General features: G+C 55.4%; 8 protein-coding genes across 8 annotated transcripts; 5 read left to right on the top strand and 3 right to left on the bottom strand.

Moving 5' to 3' along the window:
* Positions 1 to 303: 303 nt before the first annotated feature.
* On the top strand, positions 304 to 3561 carry E0L32_003228 (uncharacterized protein; the record flags this gene model as incomplete). Its single annotated transcript, XM_031137505.1, has 5 exons — positions 304 to 435; positions 493 to 1314; positions 1366 to 2488; positions 2887 to 2928; positions 2984 to 3561. The coding sequence occupies 5 exons, from the start codon at positions 304 to 306 to the stop codon at positions 3559 to 3561; spliced, it is 2697 nt and encodes an 898-aa protein (XP_030998821.1).
* A 582-nt stretch (positions 3562 to 4143) lies between these two features.
* On the top strand, positions 4144 to 4698 carry E0L32_003227 (uncharacterized protein; the record flags this gene model as incomplete). Its single annotated transcript, XM_031137504.1, has 4 exons — positions 4144 to 4185; positions 4237 to 4493; positions 4562 to 4605; positions 4658 to 4698. 4 exons carry the CDS (start codon positions 4144 to 4146, stop codon positions 4696 to 4698), a joined length of 384 nt encoding a protein of 127 aa, XP_030998820.1.
* Positions 4699 to 5290: 592 nt separating this feature from the next.
* Positions 5291 to 5876, bottom strand: E0L32_003226 (uncharacterized protein; the record flags this gene model as incomplete). The annotated part of the gene is made up of 2 exons (XM_031137503.1): positions 5291 to 5743; positions 5838 to 5876. 2 exons carry the CDS (start codon positions 5874 to 5876, stop codon positions 5291 to 5293), a joined length of 492 nt encoding a protein of 163 aa, XP_030998819.1.
* Positions 5877 to 6536: 660 nt separating this feature from the next.
* E0L32_003225 (uncharacterized protein) lies at positions 6537 to 8330 on the top strand (the record flags this gene model as incomplete). Its single annotated transcript, XM_031137502.1, has 1 exon — positions 6537 to 8330. The coding sequence occupies one exon, from the start codon at positions 6537 to 6539 to the stop codon at positions 8328 to 8330; it is 1794 nt and encodes a 597-aa protein (XP_030998818.1).
* A 186-nt stretch (positions 8331 to 8516) lies between these two features.
* E0L32_003224 (uncharacterized protein) lies at positions 8517 to 9383 on the bottom strand (the record flags this gene model as incomplete). The annotated part of the gene is made up of 1 exon (XM_031137501.1): positions 8517 to 9383. The coding sequence occupies one exon, from the start codon at positions 9381 to 9383 to the stop codon at positions 8517 to 8519; it is 867 nt and encodes a 288-aa protein (XP_030998817.1).
* Positions 9384 to 10036: 653 nt separating this feature from the next.
* On the top strand, positions 10037 to 11374 carry E0L32_003223 (uncharacterized protein; the record flags this gene model as incomplete). The annotated part of the gene is made up of 1 exon (XM_031137500.1): positions 10037 to 11374. The coding sequence occupies one exon, from the start codon at positions 10037 to 10039 to the stop codon at positions 11372 to 11374; it is 1338 nt and encodes a 445-aa protein (XP_030998816.1).
* A 240-nt stretch (positions 11375 to 11614) lies between these two features.
* E0L32_003222 (uncharacterized protein) lies at positions 11615 to 13191 on the bottom strand (the record flags this gene model as incomplete). The annotated part of the gene is made up of 3 exons (XM_031137499.1): positions 11615 to 12428; positions 12493 to 12545; positions 12610 to 13191. 3 exons carry the CDS (start codon positions 13189 to 13191, stop codon positions 11615 to 11617), a joined length of 1449 nt encoding a protein of 482 aa, XP_030998815.1.
* A 1040-nt stretch (positions 13192 to 14231) lies between these two features.
* E0L32_003221 (uncharacterized protein) lies at positions 14232 to 16004 on the top strand (the record flags this gene model as incomplete). Its single annotated transcript, XM_031137498.1, has 1 exon — positions 14232 to 16004. One exon carries the CDS (start codon positions 14232 to 14234, stop codon positions 16002 to 16004), a length of 1773 nt encoding a protein of 590 aa, XP_030998814.1.
* Positions 16005 to 16736: the final 732 nt, after the last annotated feature.

The raw sequence follows: 16736 nt of genomic DNA, 5'->3' as shown, positions 1-16736 counted from the left end.
TGACAGCTGTGAGCTCCAGGGCTGCTCAGTGAAGGAAGGCCACATTAACTGCAGCGGGTGAAGTAACTGAACTTGAGCACGTTGGGACTAAATTCCAGGTACCTGAGGTGCTAACTGCATTGTGGGTTCAAGGCTGCTCCACAAAAGTGCCCGTCACCGCCCTCACAACTTTGCGACAAACAGCTACTTTAACCACACATCCACCGCCCGGCAGTATTCCCCAAAGCTCCTTGAATCAACAGAAAATCGAGCAGAGGCCGTCACGCAGTCTTGGAAGTGTTTCCTCACTTCACTGATGATGCGATGGCTGGGTTCGGGCGGAAGAAGCGTTTCCTCACATGTTTCTACTGTGGGCGACGCACATCCACCCAATACGACGGTGGCATCCGTCGATTTGACTGCCCAAACTGCGATGCGACGAACTATCTCGACGAGGTTTGTACATACAACGAGCTCTTTCAAAGCATGGCCGTTTACTGACCTGGCAACTAGAATGGTGACATCACCGATCCACCGGTAGCGACCACGTCTATCGAGCCCAAAGCCACGCAGTATGCTACCTCTCGGCCTAACCCGTCACGGGCCAAAGACAACGCAGACAGCATTTTCTGCGATACTTGCCTGAAGAACCAACATCTCTTCACTGCTTCCTTGGCCCAGTACCTCCCCGAAGACCCGGATCATCCCGAATACGAAGAACTTGAACGGAAGTATTACAAGTTTCGCAAAGGCCTGGAACGCAGATATCCCCAGGTTTGCGCCGACTGTGAGCCCAAAGTCCTCGGTCGAATCACACAGGCAGGATACACTGCGAAGACAGATCATCTGCGACGTATGATAGATCGGAGTCGGGAAAATCGCACAAAAGCAAGCCTCTCTGCGGTCAATGTTGTGAGCTCAGCAGGCAGGTGGTTATGGCTCGCAGGCCTCTGGCTGCAACTCCTATGGCACCTGTCTCTTTGCTTAGAGCTAGTCGAGGACCCCGCCAACCTTCAGTCATCACCGCTACCCTCGGTGCTCGAGAGTCACAAATTCATTCTGTCGCTCCTGCATCTGCTCCCATCTCCGGAAGACCTGCTCAGATACTGCCTCTATGCCAGCATTCTGAGCTTCGCATGGAACCCACAACTGTCCCAGACACTTCGGGGCTTCAGCAAGCATATCAAGGGTCTGTCGACTTGGTACATTTACCAACTCATGATCACGGTTACTCGAATCGCTTTCTCAAAAGCAGCGGCGCTGTTGATGCGACAACAAATATCTGCCATGGCCCAAATCACAGCCCATTGTGTCATGGCAATGTTCACCATATATGTAGGTGCTGACCCTCTGTAATACTTTTGCGCGTCACTCTAACGTTCCCAGATTTACGTTGTCGCTGGTCGCTCAGTCAAGATCGACACGACGCCCCTTTTTGGAACAAGTCCCAAGAGACCCTCTTCCCCGCCACCGCCGCCCCGATCTAAGTCCTTGCACACCTCTGCTCGCGAGGAGAGAAGCATGTCAGACCTTCTCGACGAGATCCTAGAAGCACCATCCAAACCTGCAGATTCTATTGGAGATATGGCTCATGCAAAGGGTGCCATGAACGGTTATTCCACTTTGAATGTCATCCAGAATGCGCCGGGAAATCCACAGGCAGCGTCCGACTTTCACCTTGGCTCTTTGAACATCTCCGGACAAAGCTTTTCCTCGGGCAGATCAGACCCTGTGCAATATTCCGAGGAAATGGATTGGACACCGACACAATCCCGCCACCGAGCTTTTAACACATCCGGTAGCAGTCAGTCCCCCTTGAAAAGCTTTGGCGACGCACCTGTTGAGTCAGATCGTGCGCAGTTCTGGTACAAGATACCTCCCGCACCAACTAGTATGGCCCAGCGGATCCTCAACCCTCCAAATCAGCCACGATTGCATAGTCCGGTCAATAAACAGGACCTCAATTTTCGAGGCACATCGGGGATGTTCAAGCCATCAGCCAAGACCGACAACACAGGCGTCGAGTCAGTGGAATTCGCCCAACCCTCGTTGTTTCTCCCAGCGGCGACCGACGACCCTCGTGACCCGCTGTCCGACATGTTCACGCAAAGCTTCTCGCTGAGCCAGAGCCAAGCAGATGGAGCACACTTGAAGCGCGGGAAGCGATCCACCCCTAAGAACACGGCTGTCTCGAGACATATTTCTTTCTGCGTGGCTGAGCTGGCAATCCTTTCAGTGTGTTTACTCGGATGGCTGTACATCGGAGCGGCCGGACACCAGATTTCCACCAGGGCTGCTCTGCTCATTTTTGGCCTCTGCATCGCGATTTCGATGGACGCAACGAAAGACTCGTTCTACGCCCTTAGGGCTACTAAATCCTCAATTTGGATACCAGCTCTGGGTGTGATTTTTGGGGCAGCAGAGCTGCTATTGACCAGCCTGGTTGTGTTCCAGCTCTGGAGCACTGACTCCACTGCTGGCCACATGAATATGGGTGGTTGGCTCATTGGTGCGACAATTGTACACCAATTGTGGAATCTTATGTTTCATTAAATAACTATGCATGGGCTGGACAAAGAAGAGTGTACATAATATATGGCATTGGTTGAAGGACTAGGGATTGGCATTGACGATGCGGAGTTTTGCATGCGCATAGCACAGGTGTTTGGGAATTGTTGATGAATAGACTCCCCCAAGGAGACCAATCCGTCGAGGGCTTTGTCGATTTACGGCGTCAACTATGAGATACACGAATATATCTGTCCCTCAGTGAGACATCTTGTCTCTGAAATTAGCTAATAGTAGCTGGATAGCGATCCCGTGCATAAGAAGGTCTCGAGAACCGTCCCGACGGTCGATCCAACAGCATTCAAATCAAGCCGAGGCAACCTCGCTAATTGTTTGCAGCAGGCGTACCGGATCATGCCCAAACCGTCCCAGGAAAAGTCCGTCAGCACCGTCCTTGAGCTCCTCAAATAGGCCTGGACCTGCACTGCCGCCATAGATGATCCGCGTCAATCCTCTGCGAGATGCTATGCAGGGGGAGCCCCTGAGGGCTCCGATCACGCCAAGGACATGCCCGGCGTCAGCGGGTTCTGCCGCACCGATGGCCCAGACCGGTTCGTATGCCAGAAGCACTTCGGCGTCCTCCGGCAAGGCTTTCAGAACGGCCTCTACTTGAACGGCGCACTCGCCGACAGCAACGGACACATCGCCCCGCGTCCGCTCGCCAATGCAAACAAGTGGTATCATGCCATTCCTCACCACCGCGGCCGCTTTCCGAGCAGTATCAGCATCGGTCTCGCCAAAGAGCCGGCGGCGTTCGGCGTGACCCAGCTCAACGATACGACATCCGACTTCGGCCAGGACAGCGGGCGAGACTTCTCCTGTGAAGGCGCCTTGATCTTCAAGGTGGGCATCTTGGGCACCGACGAGGACTTTTGTCCCTGCAGTCTTGTCAACGACGGAACAGAGCGTGATGAAGTCCGGGATGATGAAGATGTCGAGTTTGTCCTGCAGCGAGGGCGACTTGGAGAGGAGGGCGAGGATTTCGTCTACATATTGCCGCGTCCTCGCTGCTGAGAAATACATCTTGGTCGAGACGCCGACTATGCGACGTCGTGGGGCCGCCATTGCTCGACGATATTAGAGTGGTGCAATGGTGCAAAACACCAGGATGATCACAGGTGATGCAGGGAATTGTAAAGTAGCTGAGGCGTTGAGGAAGGATAGGGGGAAACGTGCTAGGAATTCAACATCTATTAGGCCGAAGAATCGTGGTTTAGTTACAGAGGGGAGTCAATCCTCCCCTCTTACAGAATCATATCCCGGAGGCACAGGCCGGGGATTTTAAGTGAGGAGGCGGTCCCCACCTCCGAACCGGCTTCGGGGGCCAGGATCAAGCACAGACGACAGGAGTGGAGACAGCCCGCATGCCCCTGAGCCCGTCCATCTGATTGATCTGACCCACATCTCCATGCCCCACAATTCGAAAACCCTACCGGTCAAATCACCAAAATCGAAAAAACGACTAAAAATTGAAGTCACTTTTTTTCCTTTCCCAACCAACAACGTCAATCACCACCCGTTATCACTTTGCCGCAACGCAGCCTACCGAAAGGTCCTCGTTCGAGTCGTAACGGAAATCATCAACCCCTGAACAAAATGTCTTACCAGAAGGGCGACAAGGATGTCGGCGAGCAGCCCGTACGTTTGCGCCCGCATTTGCCCCGCCATTGGGGAATGGGATTCGGATAGACCGCTGACAATGGATTTTCCTCCGCGCAACAGAAGGCTCACCGTATCCGCATTACCCTGACCAGCTGCAAGGTCCAGTCCCTCGAGAAGGTCTCGACTGAGCTCCTCGACCGCGCCCGCTCCAAGGGTCTGACCGTCAAGGGCCCCGTCCGCCTGCCCACCAAGACCCTCAAGGTCACCACCCGCAAGACCCCTTGCGGTGAGGGTTCCAAGACCTGGGACACCTACGAGATGCGCATCCACAAGCGCCTCATTGAGTACGTTCAGATGATTGAGCTCCAAGTAGCCCCCGGCCGGACACGCGCTGACCTGGATCGTTCTATAGCCTTCACGCCCCCACCGAGGTTGTCAAGTCCGTCATTGTCAACAGTAAGAGCCCGCGCCCGATCTACTTGGCCGAATGTTCGCTAACAAACCGCAGTCGAGGCTGGTGTCGAGGTCGAGGTCACCATTGCTGCTTAAATGTAAGCAATGCGGAACGAGGTGTCCAGTGCCGCGCATACTTGTTGTGCGAGACAAATGGGAGGAAGGAGAAGCCGAGCGGTTGGCTCTTTGCTCTTCTCTGGATAGCGTCTCTCGGCCCTGGACGATATGAAGGGGCAAAAAGGCAGCTTAGACAATCAATATACCGATTGACGAGAACTTGTGTGCCCAAACTCGTGATGGTGAATGTCGGCCCCGCCATGACAACCATGCGACTTGCGTATATATATTCAATCGAAACAACGGCCCAATTTGGATTGTTCGGTACTGACGGTGCTCTTAAGCAGGAATGTATTCACTCCGGAACGAAATCCCCGGCCGCTAGCCAGGTGGCACATAATTTGTAACCGCCAGATTGCCGCTGTGCATATTGAACATTGCTTTTGATTCAACTAGGACCTCATCGAATTCAACCTTATTCTTTTGACGAAGAGACTCGTGAAATCTATATCCCATTACACTAACATCAGTTCGACACCTATATGCCCTTCTCGAGATGCCGTCGAACATGTTGCACGCATGCATCGGATGACTCGTTGTCCATGTGTCGGGCGTCCGACCTGCTACAGGGTCATGACGAGGCCGGAACCTCGTGAAAGTCGTTCTCATACTGCATGATGGCCTCTACCTTCGCAGCACTGGCGCTGTTTGGGTCGAACTGGTAGCTCAGCCACTCCTTGGCCAGTCTCCGAGCCAGCTCGATCCCGACGACACGCTCTCCCATGCACAGCACCTGGGCGTTGTTGCTCATGACGGCGCGTTCCACGGAGAAGCTGTCGTGCGCCGTGACGGCCCTGATCCCCTTGATCTTGTTGGCCGAGATGGCCACGCCCATGCCCGTCCCGCAGATGAGCAGCGCCCGGTCGCATTTGCCCTCGGCGACGAGCCTGGCCGCCTGGATCGCGCGGTGCGGGTAGGCGGTCTTGTCGTGCGTGCCGTCGCTGCCGACGTCCGTGACGGACTCGACCCGGGGGTCCTTTTCAAAGTCGGCCTTGATGGCGTTCTTGTAGCTCACGCCTGCGTCCTGGTATGAGAGAGAAAGAGAGCTTGGTTAGCGGTTCGCCCTTTCGCGCTTCACTCTAGCTCAAGGTTCTCACGGAGGGGTCTGGACTACTGACATCGCATCCTATAGCAATTCTATACTTTGGCTCTGACATGATGGGCTGGTTTATGGATATATGTTTGATAAAAGAAGTTTGGAATTGGGCTTGTTGACCAGGCACAATGGTAGCATTCAGTCCTTGGGGAAGTTTGGGGGGTCGAGAAATCACCACCGCCACCAACTTGCCTTCCAGCCATTCACACGGCCCTCCTCTCACTTCATCCGGGATTCAGGTTTCCAAGCACACCCACTTCGGGAGCGCAGCATTCATGGCCGAAGCCGGGCGAGCTCGATGGACTCCCCCACGCAGTGATGCGACCCGATCGTCATGTGTGCGGAGGATGCGGAGGCCCAAGAGATCAGCATACCCCGCGTTGTCAACAAAACAGCCTGAACGACCTTAGTGTGTTGCCACAACCACTTACCGAACACCCAGAGGAGAAGGCATTCGCTGTGTTGGGGCGAGTCCTTCGGATTACCCGATTAGGCAATGCGGCGACTTACACCAGCATTGGTACAATCCTCCGAGGGTCGGATCACACACACACAGTCTAGGCGTCGCCGAAGTGTCGTGCGGAGGTAAAATCCGGAAAAATAGAGGGATGATGCAATGCCCCGTCCAGGGCATTCGCATTGGAGAATATAGGGATCTGCGTCGTGTTGTGACAGTGTTGTTTTGCTTCGATTGTGTGCCGGTCTCAACCACTGCCTCATCATGTCTCGAGCTCACCTCTTCAATTCCTCGGAAGGCTTGGTCAACAAGGCCCTTAAAGGGCTGATCAGCTACAATCCCTCACTGCGCTTCGATGAGACCAACAGAGTCGTTTACAACTCGAGCTATGACAAGACCAAGGTCAGCATCATCAGCGGCGGCGGTTCCGGCCACGAGCCCGCGTGGGCGGGATACGTGGGCGAGAACATGCTGGCCGCCTCTGCCTGCGGAGATATCTTTGCCAGCCCGAGCACAAAGCAAATAGTCGCTGCCATCGAAGCCGTGCCGTCTGACAAAGGCACTATCCTCGTCATTACCAACTACACGGGCGATTGTCTTCACTTTGGCCTGGCCAACGAGAAAGCGAATGCGAGCGGCCACAACTGCCGGATGATCATCTGCGGCGACGATGTGTCTGTCGGCAAGAAGGGCAGCCTGGTCGGCCGCAGAGGTCTTGCCGGACAGATTGGGGTCTTGAAGGTGATGGGAGCGGCTGCCGGGGCTGGCGGCTCCCTCGACAACGTCTACAACCTCGGAGTCGCCGTATCGCAACAAATCGTTTCCATCGCGGCCACACTCGATCATTGCCACGTCCCTGGGCGAACCGAGCATGCTACCCTGGGTGAAAACGAGGTTGAAATCGGCACAGGACCTCATAATGAACCAGGCTACAAGAAGCTGTCCCCCGCACCTTCAGCCGAAGAGCTCGTGAAGATGATCCTCACGTACTGCCTTGACGAAAGCGACCAGGAGCGAGCTTATGTCCATTTCGAATCCGGGCATGAAGTTGCGCTCTTGGTCAGCAACTTTGGCGGCGTCTCCCATCTTGAGTTGACCGCCTTGGTTGACGAACTGCTTGTTCAACTTGCCAGCGACTGGAAGATCGAGCCCGTGAGGGTATACTTTGGAACACTGGAAACCTCTCTCAATGCTCCGGCGTTCTCGGTATCGGTGGTGAACTTGACCGCTGCGGCTGAGAACTGCTCATATTCTGTTGAGCAGATCAAAGACTTCTTTGACATGCGAACGGATACGCAGTGGGAATCTATGGCGGGATCACAGTCCGTCCGAGGGCCACGCCAGGAACAACTCGTGCAATCAACTCCGAGGGCCAAGAGCCCCGTCCCAGAGGACAGGGATTTGCATATAGACGCACAGCTCTTGGCGAACATGCTCAAATCGGCATGCGAAAGCCTCGTGGCTGCTGAGCCTGACCTCACGAAGTGGGATACAGAGATGGGCGACGGTGACTGCGGCGAAACATTAAAAATCGGTGCAACGGCGCTTATCAACGCCATAGATGCCGATGGGATCGCGTCAAAGGGCTCGGTCGTCACAGTGATGCAGGAGCTCGAGAACATCGTGGAGACAAAGATGGGTGGCACGCTCGGGGGCATCCTCGGCATCTTCTTCGTCTCGCTCACATCCGCGGTGCAGCACAACGTCGACTTGGCCAAGTCGGGGCTAGACACCACAAGCCTTTGGGGCAAGGCCGTATCCATTGCGCTGGAGAGCCTGGAGCGGTACACGCCTGCAAAGGTGGGCGACCGTACGGTTATGGACACTCTAATACCCTTTGCTCAGGCTTTGAAGGACTCTGGCGAGTTTGATAAGGGCGTTGAGGCAGCTGTTCAGGGAGCAGAAGCTACCAGGGGCATGACTCCCAGACTTGGACGTGCCACGTATGTTGCGGCTGGTGGCAGTTTGGGCAAGGAATTGCCTCCTGACCCTGGTGCATGGGGAGCCATGGTGGCGATCAAGGGCTTGAGAGAAGGGATGGAAAAGGTCTTGTCGTGAATAATATTTTGGAGGTAATAAACGTCATGAAGATGCTGTCCATCATTGCAAGTAAAGACAGGATTCTCCGTGAAGAATGCTACTCACGAAGTGTCACTCCTCATCAATTGTTGAACGCCGGAGCAGTTTGAGTTTCTTTTATTATGATGATGCATTTTGCTGTCTTCCTGCATTCTAGATAGCCTTTCAGGCCTTTCCTGCACTCCCAAACCAGCGCATGTACCGCTCGATAGCTTCTTGCATCCTATCCGTTCCAGCCTCGATGACGCTGGTCAGAGGCTTCCCGCGCATTTCCTGCTGCACTGCCGCGTAGTGGTTGTTCATGCCCTTGTTGATGTTGATCTTGACAACGCCGGCGTCGATGCATTTCCTGAAGATCTCCTCGTCAAACGGATCCGCGCCGTGGAGCACCAGGCGCACGCGATCACCGACAGCCTTGTTCACCGACTGGAGGCGGTCGTATTCCAGCTGAATGCCCCTGGGTCCATATTCCCCATGCACGTTGCCAAAGGCCGGCGCAAGCATTTCGATGCCGGTGGCCACAAACTCCTCGGCCTGCTCGGGCGTCGTGAGCACGCCCTCCAGATCTACCGTCTCCGCCACGCCGTCCTCGCCGCCCTCGATGCGGCCGGGCTCGGCTTCAGTGGCGATGCCTCGCTCGTGGCAGTAGTTGACCAGCTCGGTCGTCAGCCTGAGGTTCTCCTCCTTCTCATAGTGGCTCATGTCGCACATGATGCTGTCGAACCCCTGGGGGATGTCCGCCGCCCGCCGCACGAGCTCCGGCGTCTGGGCATGGTCGAGGTGCAAAGAGACTGGCACGGAGGCGGCACGGCAGGCCTCCGCGGCGGCCAGCACGAGGGCATTGCCGGCGTACTGGATGGCCCAGGGGAAGAGCAGGACCATGGCGGGCGACCGAGCCGCCTCGGCGGCGCGGACCGTGGCTATGACACCTTCCATGTTGTAGCAGCACATCCCCGGGACGGCATAGCCGCCTTTGAGAGCCGCATTGAGAATGTGCATGGACTTGTTCTGGGATAGGTCCGGAGGCGCCATTGTATAAGGTCTGCTGTCTTGTGTAGCTTCTCGGAATTGTTGTCGATTCCTTCAGGGGATGTAGCTTTAGTCGAGCTTCTTGAAGGAGGCTCGGGGAAGAAGACCAAGGTATCTCTCGAATTGACCAATACTGGGGATCTCCCTTTCCGATATTGGACTGGACCTAATGAACATCGAACTAATAGAAATCGGCAGTCATAGGAAGCGAGACCGCAGAGGCGCGCCAATCAACCTCTCCATACAGCCTATATTGAATTGCTAAATCGAAAGGATTATGGGTACTCGCCTCCATGGGGCGTGGGGGTGCACACCACCACTTGTCATCAATATGACGATGCGGAGTCTCCAACGTGCGGGACCGCCGGTTTCGGTGTGGATTCAGCCGGTGGAGTGGATATCAGGATGGGCCTCCGCGAATTCCTCGGTCCGGGGGGGGGCTGATATTCGGAATTGTTGAAACATTCTGTAACTCGTTCAGGTTTGTAATAGTATCATCAGATCTTGATAGCGAAGGTTGATCCTTGACTTCGATCTGCCACCCCGAGGCATCCAAGAACCTCAATTGCTTTCTTGGTACGCCCGGACTGACTTACACGGGAGACCGAGTGCACGCCAGCCTCAAGAAAGACGAAAACGGCATTTCCGACAACAAAATGGCACAAAATACGAAGCCAGAGATTGCCTTCATTGGCCTCGGAGCCATGGGCTTCGGAATGGCCACGAACTTGGTTAAGCAGGGTTACCCAGTGACAGGCTTCGACATCTGGGGGCCGACATTGGACAAGTTCAGAGTAGCGGGCGGTGCCACAGCGACGACACCGGCAGCAGCCGTCAAGGACAAAGATCATTGCGTGTGCATGGTTGCAACAGCTCAACAGGCACAAGCCGTGCTCCTGGACGGCCCCGACCCTGCCGTTCCCGCCATGCCTCAGAACTCGACGCTTCTCCTCTGCTCCACTGTGCCGTGCGCCTACGTCCAGTCCCTAGAGAAGCAGCTCGCAGAGCGAGGCCGAGGCGACATCCTTCTGATCGACTGTCCAGTCTCTGGCGGAGCCGGCCGGGCCGCGGACGGCACGCTTTCCATCATGGTCGGCGGGTCGGACGCCGCGGTCGCGAAGGGCCGCTTCCTGCTGCAAGAGATGTCCGACGCGAGCAAGCTCTACATTGTGGCTGGCGGCATCGGAGCGGGCAGCAACATGAAGATGTGCCACCAGGTGCTGGCCGCGGTGCAGATCTTGGGAGCTAGCGAAGGGATGGGCTTCGCCAGCCGGCTCGGCCTCGACCCGCGCGCGGCAGGCGAGCGGTGCCTGCAGTCGAAGGCGCGGAGCTGGTTCCTCGAGCACAGGCTGCCGAGGATGCTCCACCCGGAGTTCCAGCCCGTAGCCAGCGCGCTCACCATCATCCTGAAGGACACGAGCATCATCACGTCCGAGGCGCGGCGGTACGGCTTCCCCACGCCCTTGACGAGCACGGCGGAGCAGGCATATTTCTCCGCAGTGGGCCGAGGCTGGGGCGCCGACGACGACGCAAGCCTCATTCGTCTCTACACCGAAGGAGCCGGCAAGGTCGGCCAGGTTGCTGGCCTGGCCGAGACCGAAGAGGCCAAGACCTCTCTGGTCGTCAACCTTCTCAGGGGTATCAACCTCTGCTCCGCGACGGAGGCGCTATCCTTCGCGAAGCGCGTCGGTCTCGATCTCGACCAAGTCTTGGATCTTTGTGTCAATGCCGCGGGCGGGAGCACCATGCTGCAGGAGCTCGGCCCGGATCTGGTCAAAGCTCTTCAGGGAGACGCCGGAGCACCCAATGGAGGCTTGAAGCTCCAGGAAATCGCAACAGGGCTACAAGAGGCCGTAGAGGAGGCGCAGCGGCTCAAAATACCGGTGTATCTTGGGAGTGCCGCATTGAACTTGATAAGTATTGGTGTCTTGCATAATCCGGCGAAGGCAGATGATATCACCGCGACTTCCATAGCAAGACTTTGGACGCCATGATAGACGTGGCCGAAGAAGAAAAAAATGTGCAAAAGGGAGGGCAACTGTTGTTCAGGGCTGTCATTCATGGGATACAGAGTATTGTTTGAAAACAGTATATTCATATCGTTAATGGATAACGCACCCCTTTTCAGTCAGGAGAAATTGGCTGATATCGGTGATCAAACCTGAAGTACAGGTAATTCAGATATAAACAGATCGAACTGAGATCTTCTTTGATGGGCTCTGATCTTCTCCAAGTTATAGGAGCCCCGAAGCAAGCTCAATAGTCAAACTGACCATGCTTCGAGCAGGTACCGACAGACCACCAACCGTTCCGTCAGGATTGACTGTGACTTCCACAGCGTCCATATCGCGCGTGTTGTCAGTCACCCAAGCTTGAGCTGATCTCGCGGGAATCAATGTATTTGATATCACAACGGGGGTCGCGGATGCGCCTGTGTTGATAATGTTGACGGCCATCGTCAGGTCTTTGTTCTGGAACGCTGTTGTCTTGAGGTTGCTTGCATCATTCAACATATCCAGGCGCCAGGCTCCGGGTCTGACTGTGCGGCTGTACTGGGCGAAAGCCCAGAGGCGCTTCGAGACGGTGTATGTGTCCTTATCGACCAACACCAGCTTCTCGTTGTTGTTGTTATTCGTAGCCGGATCTTGCGTCCCCACCCACCATAGGTAGGCACTCACATTACCTGTAGTCAGACCTGTATAGATGTTCATAGCCCAAGTGAGTCCATCCCCAGCTCCGCCGTCGGAGTCCCATGCGGTTGACCAGTGACCTTTGAGGTCGCTGCATTCTGTCTCCCAGACTCTGAGACTCGTTGGCTGGGTGCCGCTGATTCCGGAGGAGTAGGTGTGGCCTGTAACAACACCAAGCAAAGGCTCGGCTCCTGCGGCCACCATATCCCGTGTAATTTGTTGCTGGGCCTTCCATCCTGTCGCATCACAACAGGCAATCTGCACATCTGAGAGGTTGTTCTTCTCGAGGGTCGGATGCAGAATCTTGATGAAGTCGGCAGCTTGGTTTCCATCCATCAACATTGAGGCATAGCTCGTGCTACAGAGAGGCGATGGGTTAGCAGAGCTACTGGTATGTGACTCCTTTCCCTCTCATCACTGACCTCATGTCTGGCTCATTGAGAAACCCGAGATGGGTTATGTTGACACCACTATCCTAAGGCAGGGGTGAGCTTCTCAGGGCCTTTACCAGTTGGTGCGGCGACTTAGCCCAGACTGACCGCATATAATTGAACAAGCTTGACGAGGTAGTTGGCGTACGCCTGTCGCCAATCCCCGCTGCTGCACTTCTGACCTGGGCTCCCGCAGAGGTAACCCCCGCCGGAATCCTTGCCGTTGGTCTTCATGAACCCCGGGGCCGACCACGCATCGGCGTAGAAGGTCTCGACGCCATACTTGACTGCTTGCTGGGCCACCCAGAGCTGCCCGGAATCATTCCCATCCCATACATAAGCCGGCTCGGCGTCGGGACTTCCAGGGCTCTGGGGTAGAATTGTGTTCATCCAATCCAGAGAGCTGTCCGGGCTGCTGCCAATGCCGTTTCGCAGTATGGTGAAGCCAGCACCTGAAGTTTTGTTGAACAGTAGATCGACTAGGGCTGCTCGTTTCTCCTCGGGTAGGTTGACGATATTGTTGGCACGTTGAAAGGCCTCGCTGAAACCAAACCCATCAATCCGCTGATTCAGTTTCCTGATGTCCATGTCCACCTTCAGCATAGTCTCGCTCTGACGAGGAGATACCTCGGCCGGAGACGCCTGTGCGAGACCGGCTAGCAAGGTGCCAGCCAAGTAAGGGAGGTGCATTTTGTCTGATGCCAACTGTCTACGAAATACCAGGACCACGACTTCAACACTGAGATCATGGCCAGCCTAGAGGGGCCGGAGGAAGCTTTCTTCCTGGACGTCCTTTTGTACTTATCCCTGATAATTCTTGGGGCTGACCCAATGAGCACGGGAGCAACGGGATAAAGACCAACTTGCTCGGTAGGCAGATACCAGCGGCTATTAGCAACAGAGATCTATCCATTAGATTGACGGCTTGCGGAAACGCCTCCGGCCGCATGGGAGACGCGCGATGGCAGGGACGGAGGTCCTGGCGTGATTTAGCCTGCGCCGAACCACGGGGTAGCACATCTTGGGAAGCTGGAATAGATGGCACGCATTCCATATACCTTTGCCGTGCAATTCTCGGCGAAATGGGGAACTCTTGGCCCATGGGAGGAGAAAGTTCAAGTTCACATGACGATGGCAAGTTGGGGTTCACAAAGGATCCAAAGTCGGACAAAGCAGGATTGGACGAATAGGACAACACTGAATAAGTCCATGGGCAGCTTGGGCTAGCATGGAACGTGATTCGGCCCCAAACAAGATGTTTCGGAGAGAAGTCAGATGTCCTGCTTCTGGTGTTTTAGCGTTGGGGATGCCGGAGTGACTTGAATTTAGCGCGTCCCACAACCTCGGCTGGAGGTACCTTGGACAGCCAACGTACAAGTAGTAGCCGCTTATCGGGGGCGCGGCACTCAATCCCACCTGTGATTCCGTGGCGACTCATACCTAACCCAGCCATTCATTCCTCGACACATCATCCTTCCTGTTCGCTATCAACAACGAGAGCTCACTTGAACCATCTGGTCTTCTTTCTTCTCGGCCTGGCACTACCGTCCTGCGACACCTCATCATCATCATCTGCAGCCCCTCTCGGCGCGCTCGCGACGGCGGCTTGACAACCCCAGCGTCTTCCCCGCGCCCCGGACTCGACACGCCAAAACGACCTGATGCCTTGAATTCTCCCACCATCCCCTACACGCACAGTCTTGTTCTGGCGAAGGCATTTCTCCCTCGCCATGCCACCGCCAAATACACCAGAAGACATGGAACAGGAGTTCCAGAGGCGGCGGGCTGACGCTCAAGCTGCCCGTCGACAGATTCGCGACGACTCTCCTGACAACAGCAGCGGCATTCTCCTGCCGGGTAACCTACCAGCAGAGGGAGTTGAGCAATACCTGGAGGACACGATAGAGGTCGATGGCCAACTTTATCAGTGGCCTTCGAGCGGAAGCCCGACCAACATGGCTGTGGATGAGCCTCTTCGAATCAACTTACCCCAGCGACGACCTTCAAACCGCGGGGCCAGCAGATCTCGTTCGCGATCGTTAACCCCAACACGGCCACGCCGGAACCGTACCAGTGATACCCAGCCATTAGCTGGCCCCGGATCCCGGAAGACGCACACCGATCCCGCCAAGAGTCCTGGGTTTGAGCTGGCAGCCCTGGAATATGTCGGCGAGCATGACGACAATCTGGACTGTCCAATTTGCCAATCACCCTTTGTGGAGCCGCATGTCATCAAGTGCGGGCACGTCTTTTGTGCCGATTGCCTCGACAAGACGCTGGAGAACAGCCAGGCCTGTCCCATAGATCGCAGCAGGATCGAATATTGTTTCAGAGTTCCGGGTGGCAAGGACTGCGCGCTGCCCGCGCCCTTGATCATTCGGAATCAGTTGGACGATCTTCGCGTGAAGTGTCCAAACAAGCTCTGCAACCATGTCTGTGCGCGGGCTTTTGTCAAGCATCACTACAAGAGGGACTGCCCTTATACGAAAGGTTCTTGCCCAGATCCAGAATGCGACAAGCTGGTCACTCGACTCGAGGCTGGAGATGGGGTCTGTCTCCATCAAGAAGTCAAATGCTCCCAGTGCGATAAGGTTGTCGAGCTGGCTTCGCTAGAGGAGCACTATGAGACGGAGTGCAAGCAGAGGTCCGAGAACTGCGAGTTCTGCAATGCCGAAATCCGGGTTCACCAGCGTGTATCTCACAAAAAAGTCTGTCCCGACATGGACGTGGCTTGTCGACACGCATCAGCAGGTTGCGGATACAAGGAGAAGCGCAAAGACTATGATCCTCAACATGAACGTCAGTGCCTCTACGGCATGATTCTCAACATGCAGCAGCGGCACAATGCCGAAATGGACAACATGCGGTCCAAGCTGGCCAGTAGCGAGGACCAGTTGCGCAAGCTCCTGCTCGATCGAGCTGCTACTCTGTCTTCACCTCCAAGCTTGACTGGCAGCCCATTAGGTACCATCAACCTTGGCAGTCCCAGTCAGGCGGGAGAGCGTACGCCAAGGCGTCGGCGACGGTCATCACGGCGTCGCCTGTCAGGGACAGATCTTTCTGTTCAAGAGAGTGATGACGGCAGTGATCAGCCGATCGATGCCGAGGCACGTCACCACCAGATACTGACAACGCTTGACGTGTTCGACTCCAAGGTCGAGAACCTGCGCCAGTGCATGGCCGAGCTAGATGCTCGCCAGAACGCATTGTTGATGACCGAGGTCATCCCTGTCAAGGACCAGCTTAACGCTCTACGCAGCGATGTTGGGCATATCGGCATGCATGTGCGGTGGCTCTTGGAGCTACATCAGAAGAAGCAGCGGGCTGGCTCTGCAGCCGCAGCTACGCTGAACGGAGCTGCCAACGCCAATAGCGGAAGGTCGCCGGCCGACAACGGAGGCTCCAGCGGCGGTGGGAATACCAACTCTGGAGGGCAACAGGAAGGTCAACTGCGGTATACACCGCGGCGACAGATGAGCGGAGAGAACCCACCACGTCTGTGAAGAATGCTTTTTGCTTTTGCTTGTGCTTTTACACCGATGTGATAGCTCGCTATCTCCAACAGAGTGGTGGTTGACTTACCAGAGATGATACAGTCCAGCAGAAGTCCGCTCCAAAGAGACGAATGGCGGTGATCAAGTTGGTTCAATGAGAGGGAGGGGAGGTTTCTCTCCGTTACTGAGTTACAATTTTGTTGATTATGGCGTTGAATGGGAGGGCATAGCTGCTTTAGCATAGCGTTTTGAGGTTTTAAGGTCAAGGGGCATGGGAATGGGAATGGCTGGAGATACCCCTTCTTACCAAGTTAGGTATACTGAATCAAGAGAGGTTTTGATATTTCAATTACAATTGGTTTGTGTCTTTTGTAAAGTCTAAGTCTGTGATCAATTTGATTGCTGCTGCCTGGCGACAAGGCTGCCTGCAGCGAGAGAGGTACTCGCAGACGACTCGTGTCTGGGGGCGAAGATGACGTGGTTACAGCTAGTAGCCCAGCTAATCCGGGGTAGTCTCTAGGTACCAGCTGGCCTTCACGCCACCCGTAGACCCCTGCTAGCGCCGGTGCGAGCCCGTATGGATGTGCTGTAAGGCCCGCCAGTGAGACAGAGCGCTCAAAAAGTACCCAACCATTCATGTAGGTACTCGGAGAATGCGCATTTGTGATGCTCCTCGGGGTCGAGATCGAGAGGAGATCTGCCACTGATGCCTCTTCTTCTTGCAAATTGTATCATTTCCAT

The sequence above is a fragment of the Thyridium curvatum genome (assembly GCF_004353045.1).
Source record: "Thyridium curvatum strain D216 chromosome Unknown NODE_14_length_560046_cov_85.173820, whole genome shotgun sequence".
Lineage (NCBI taxonomy): Eukaryota > Fungi > Ascomycota > Sordariomycetes > Thyridiales > Thyridiaceae > Thyridium > Thyridium curvatum.
The sequence above is the reverse complement of the archived record's forward strand: the minus strand, read 5'-3'. Positions and strand labels throughout refer to the sequence as shown.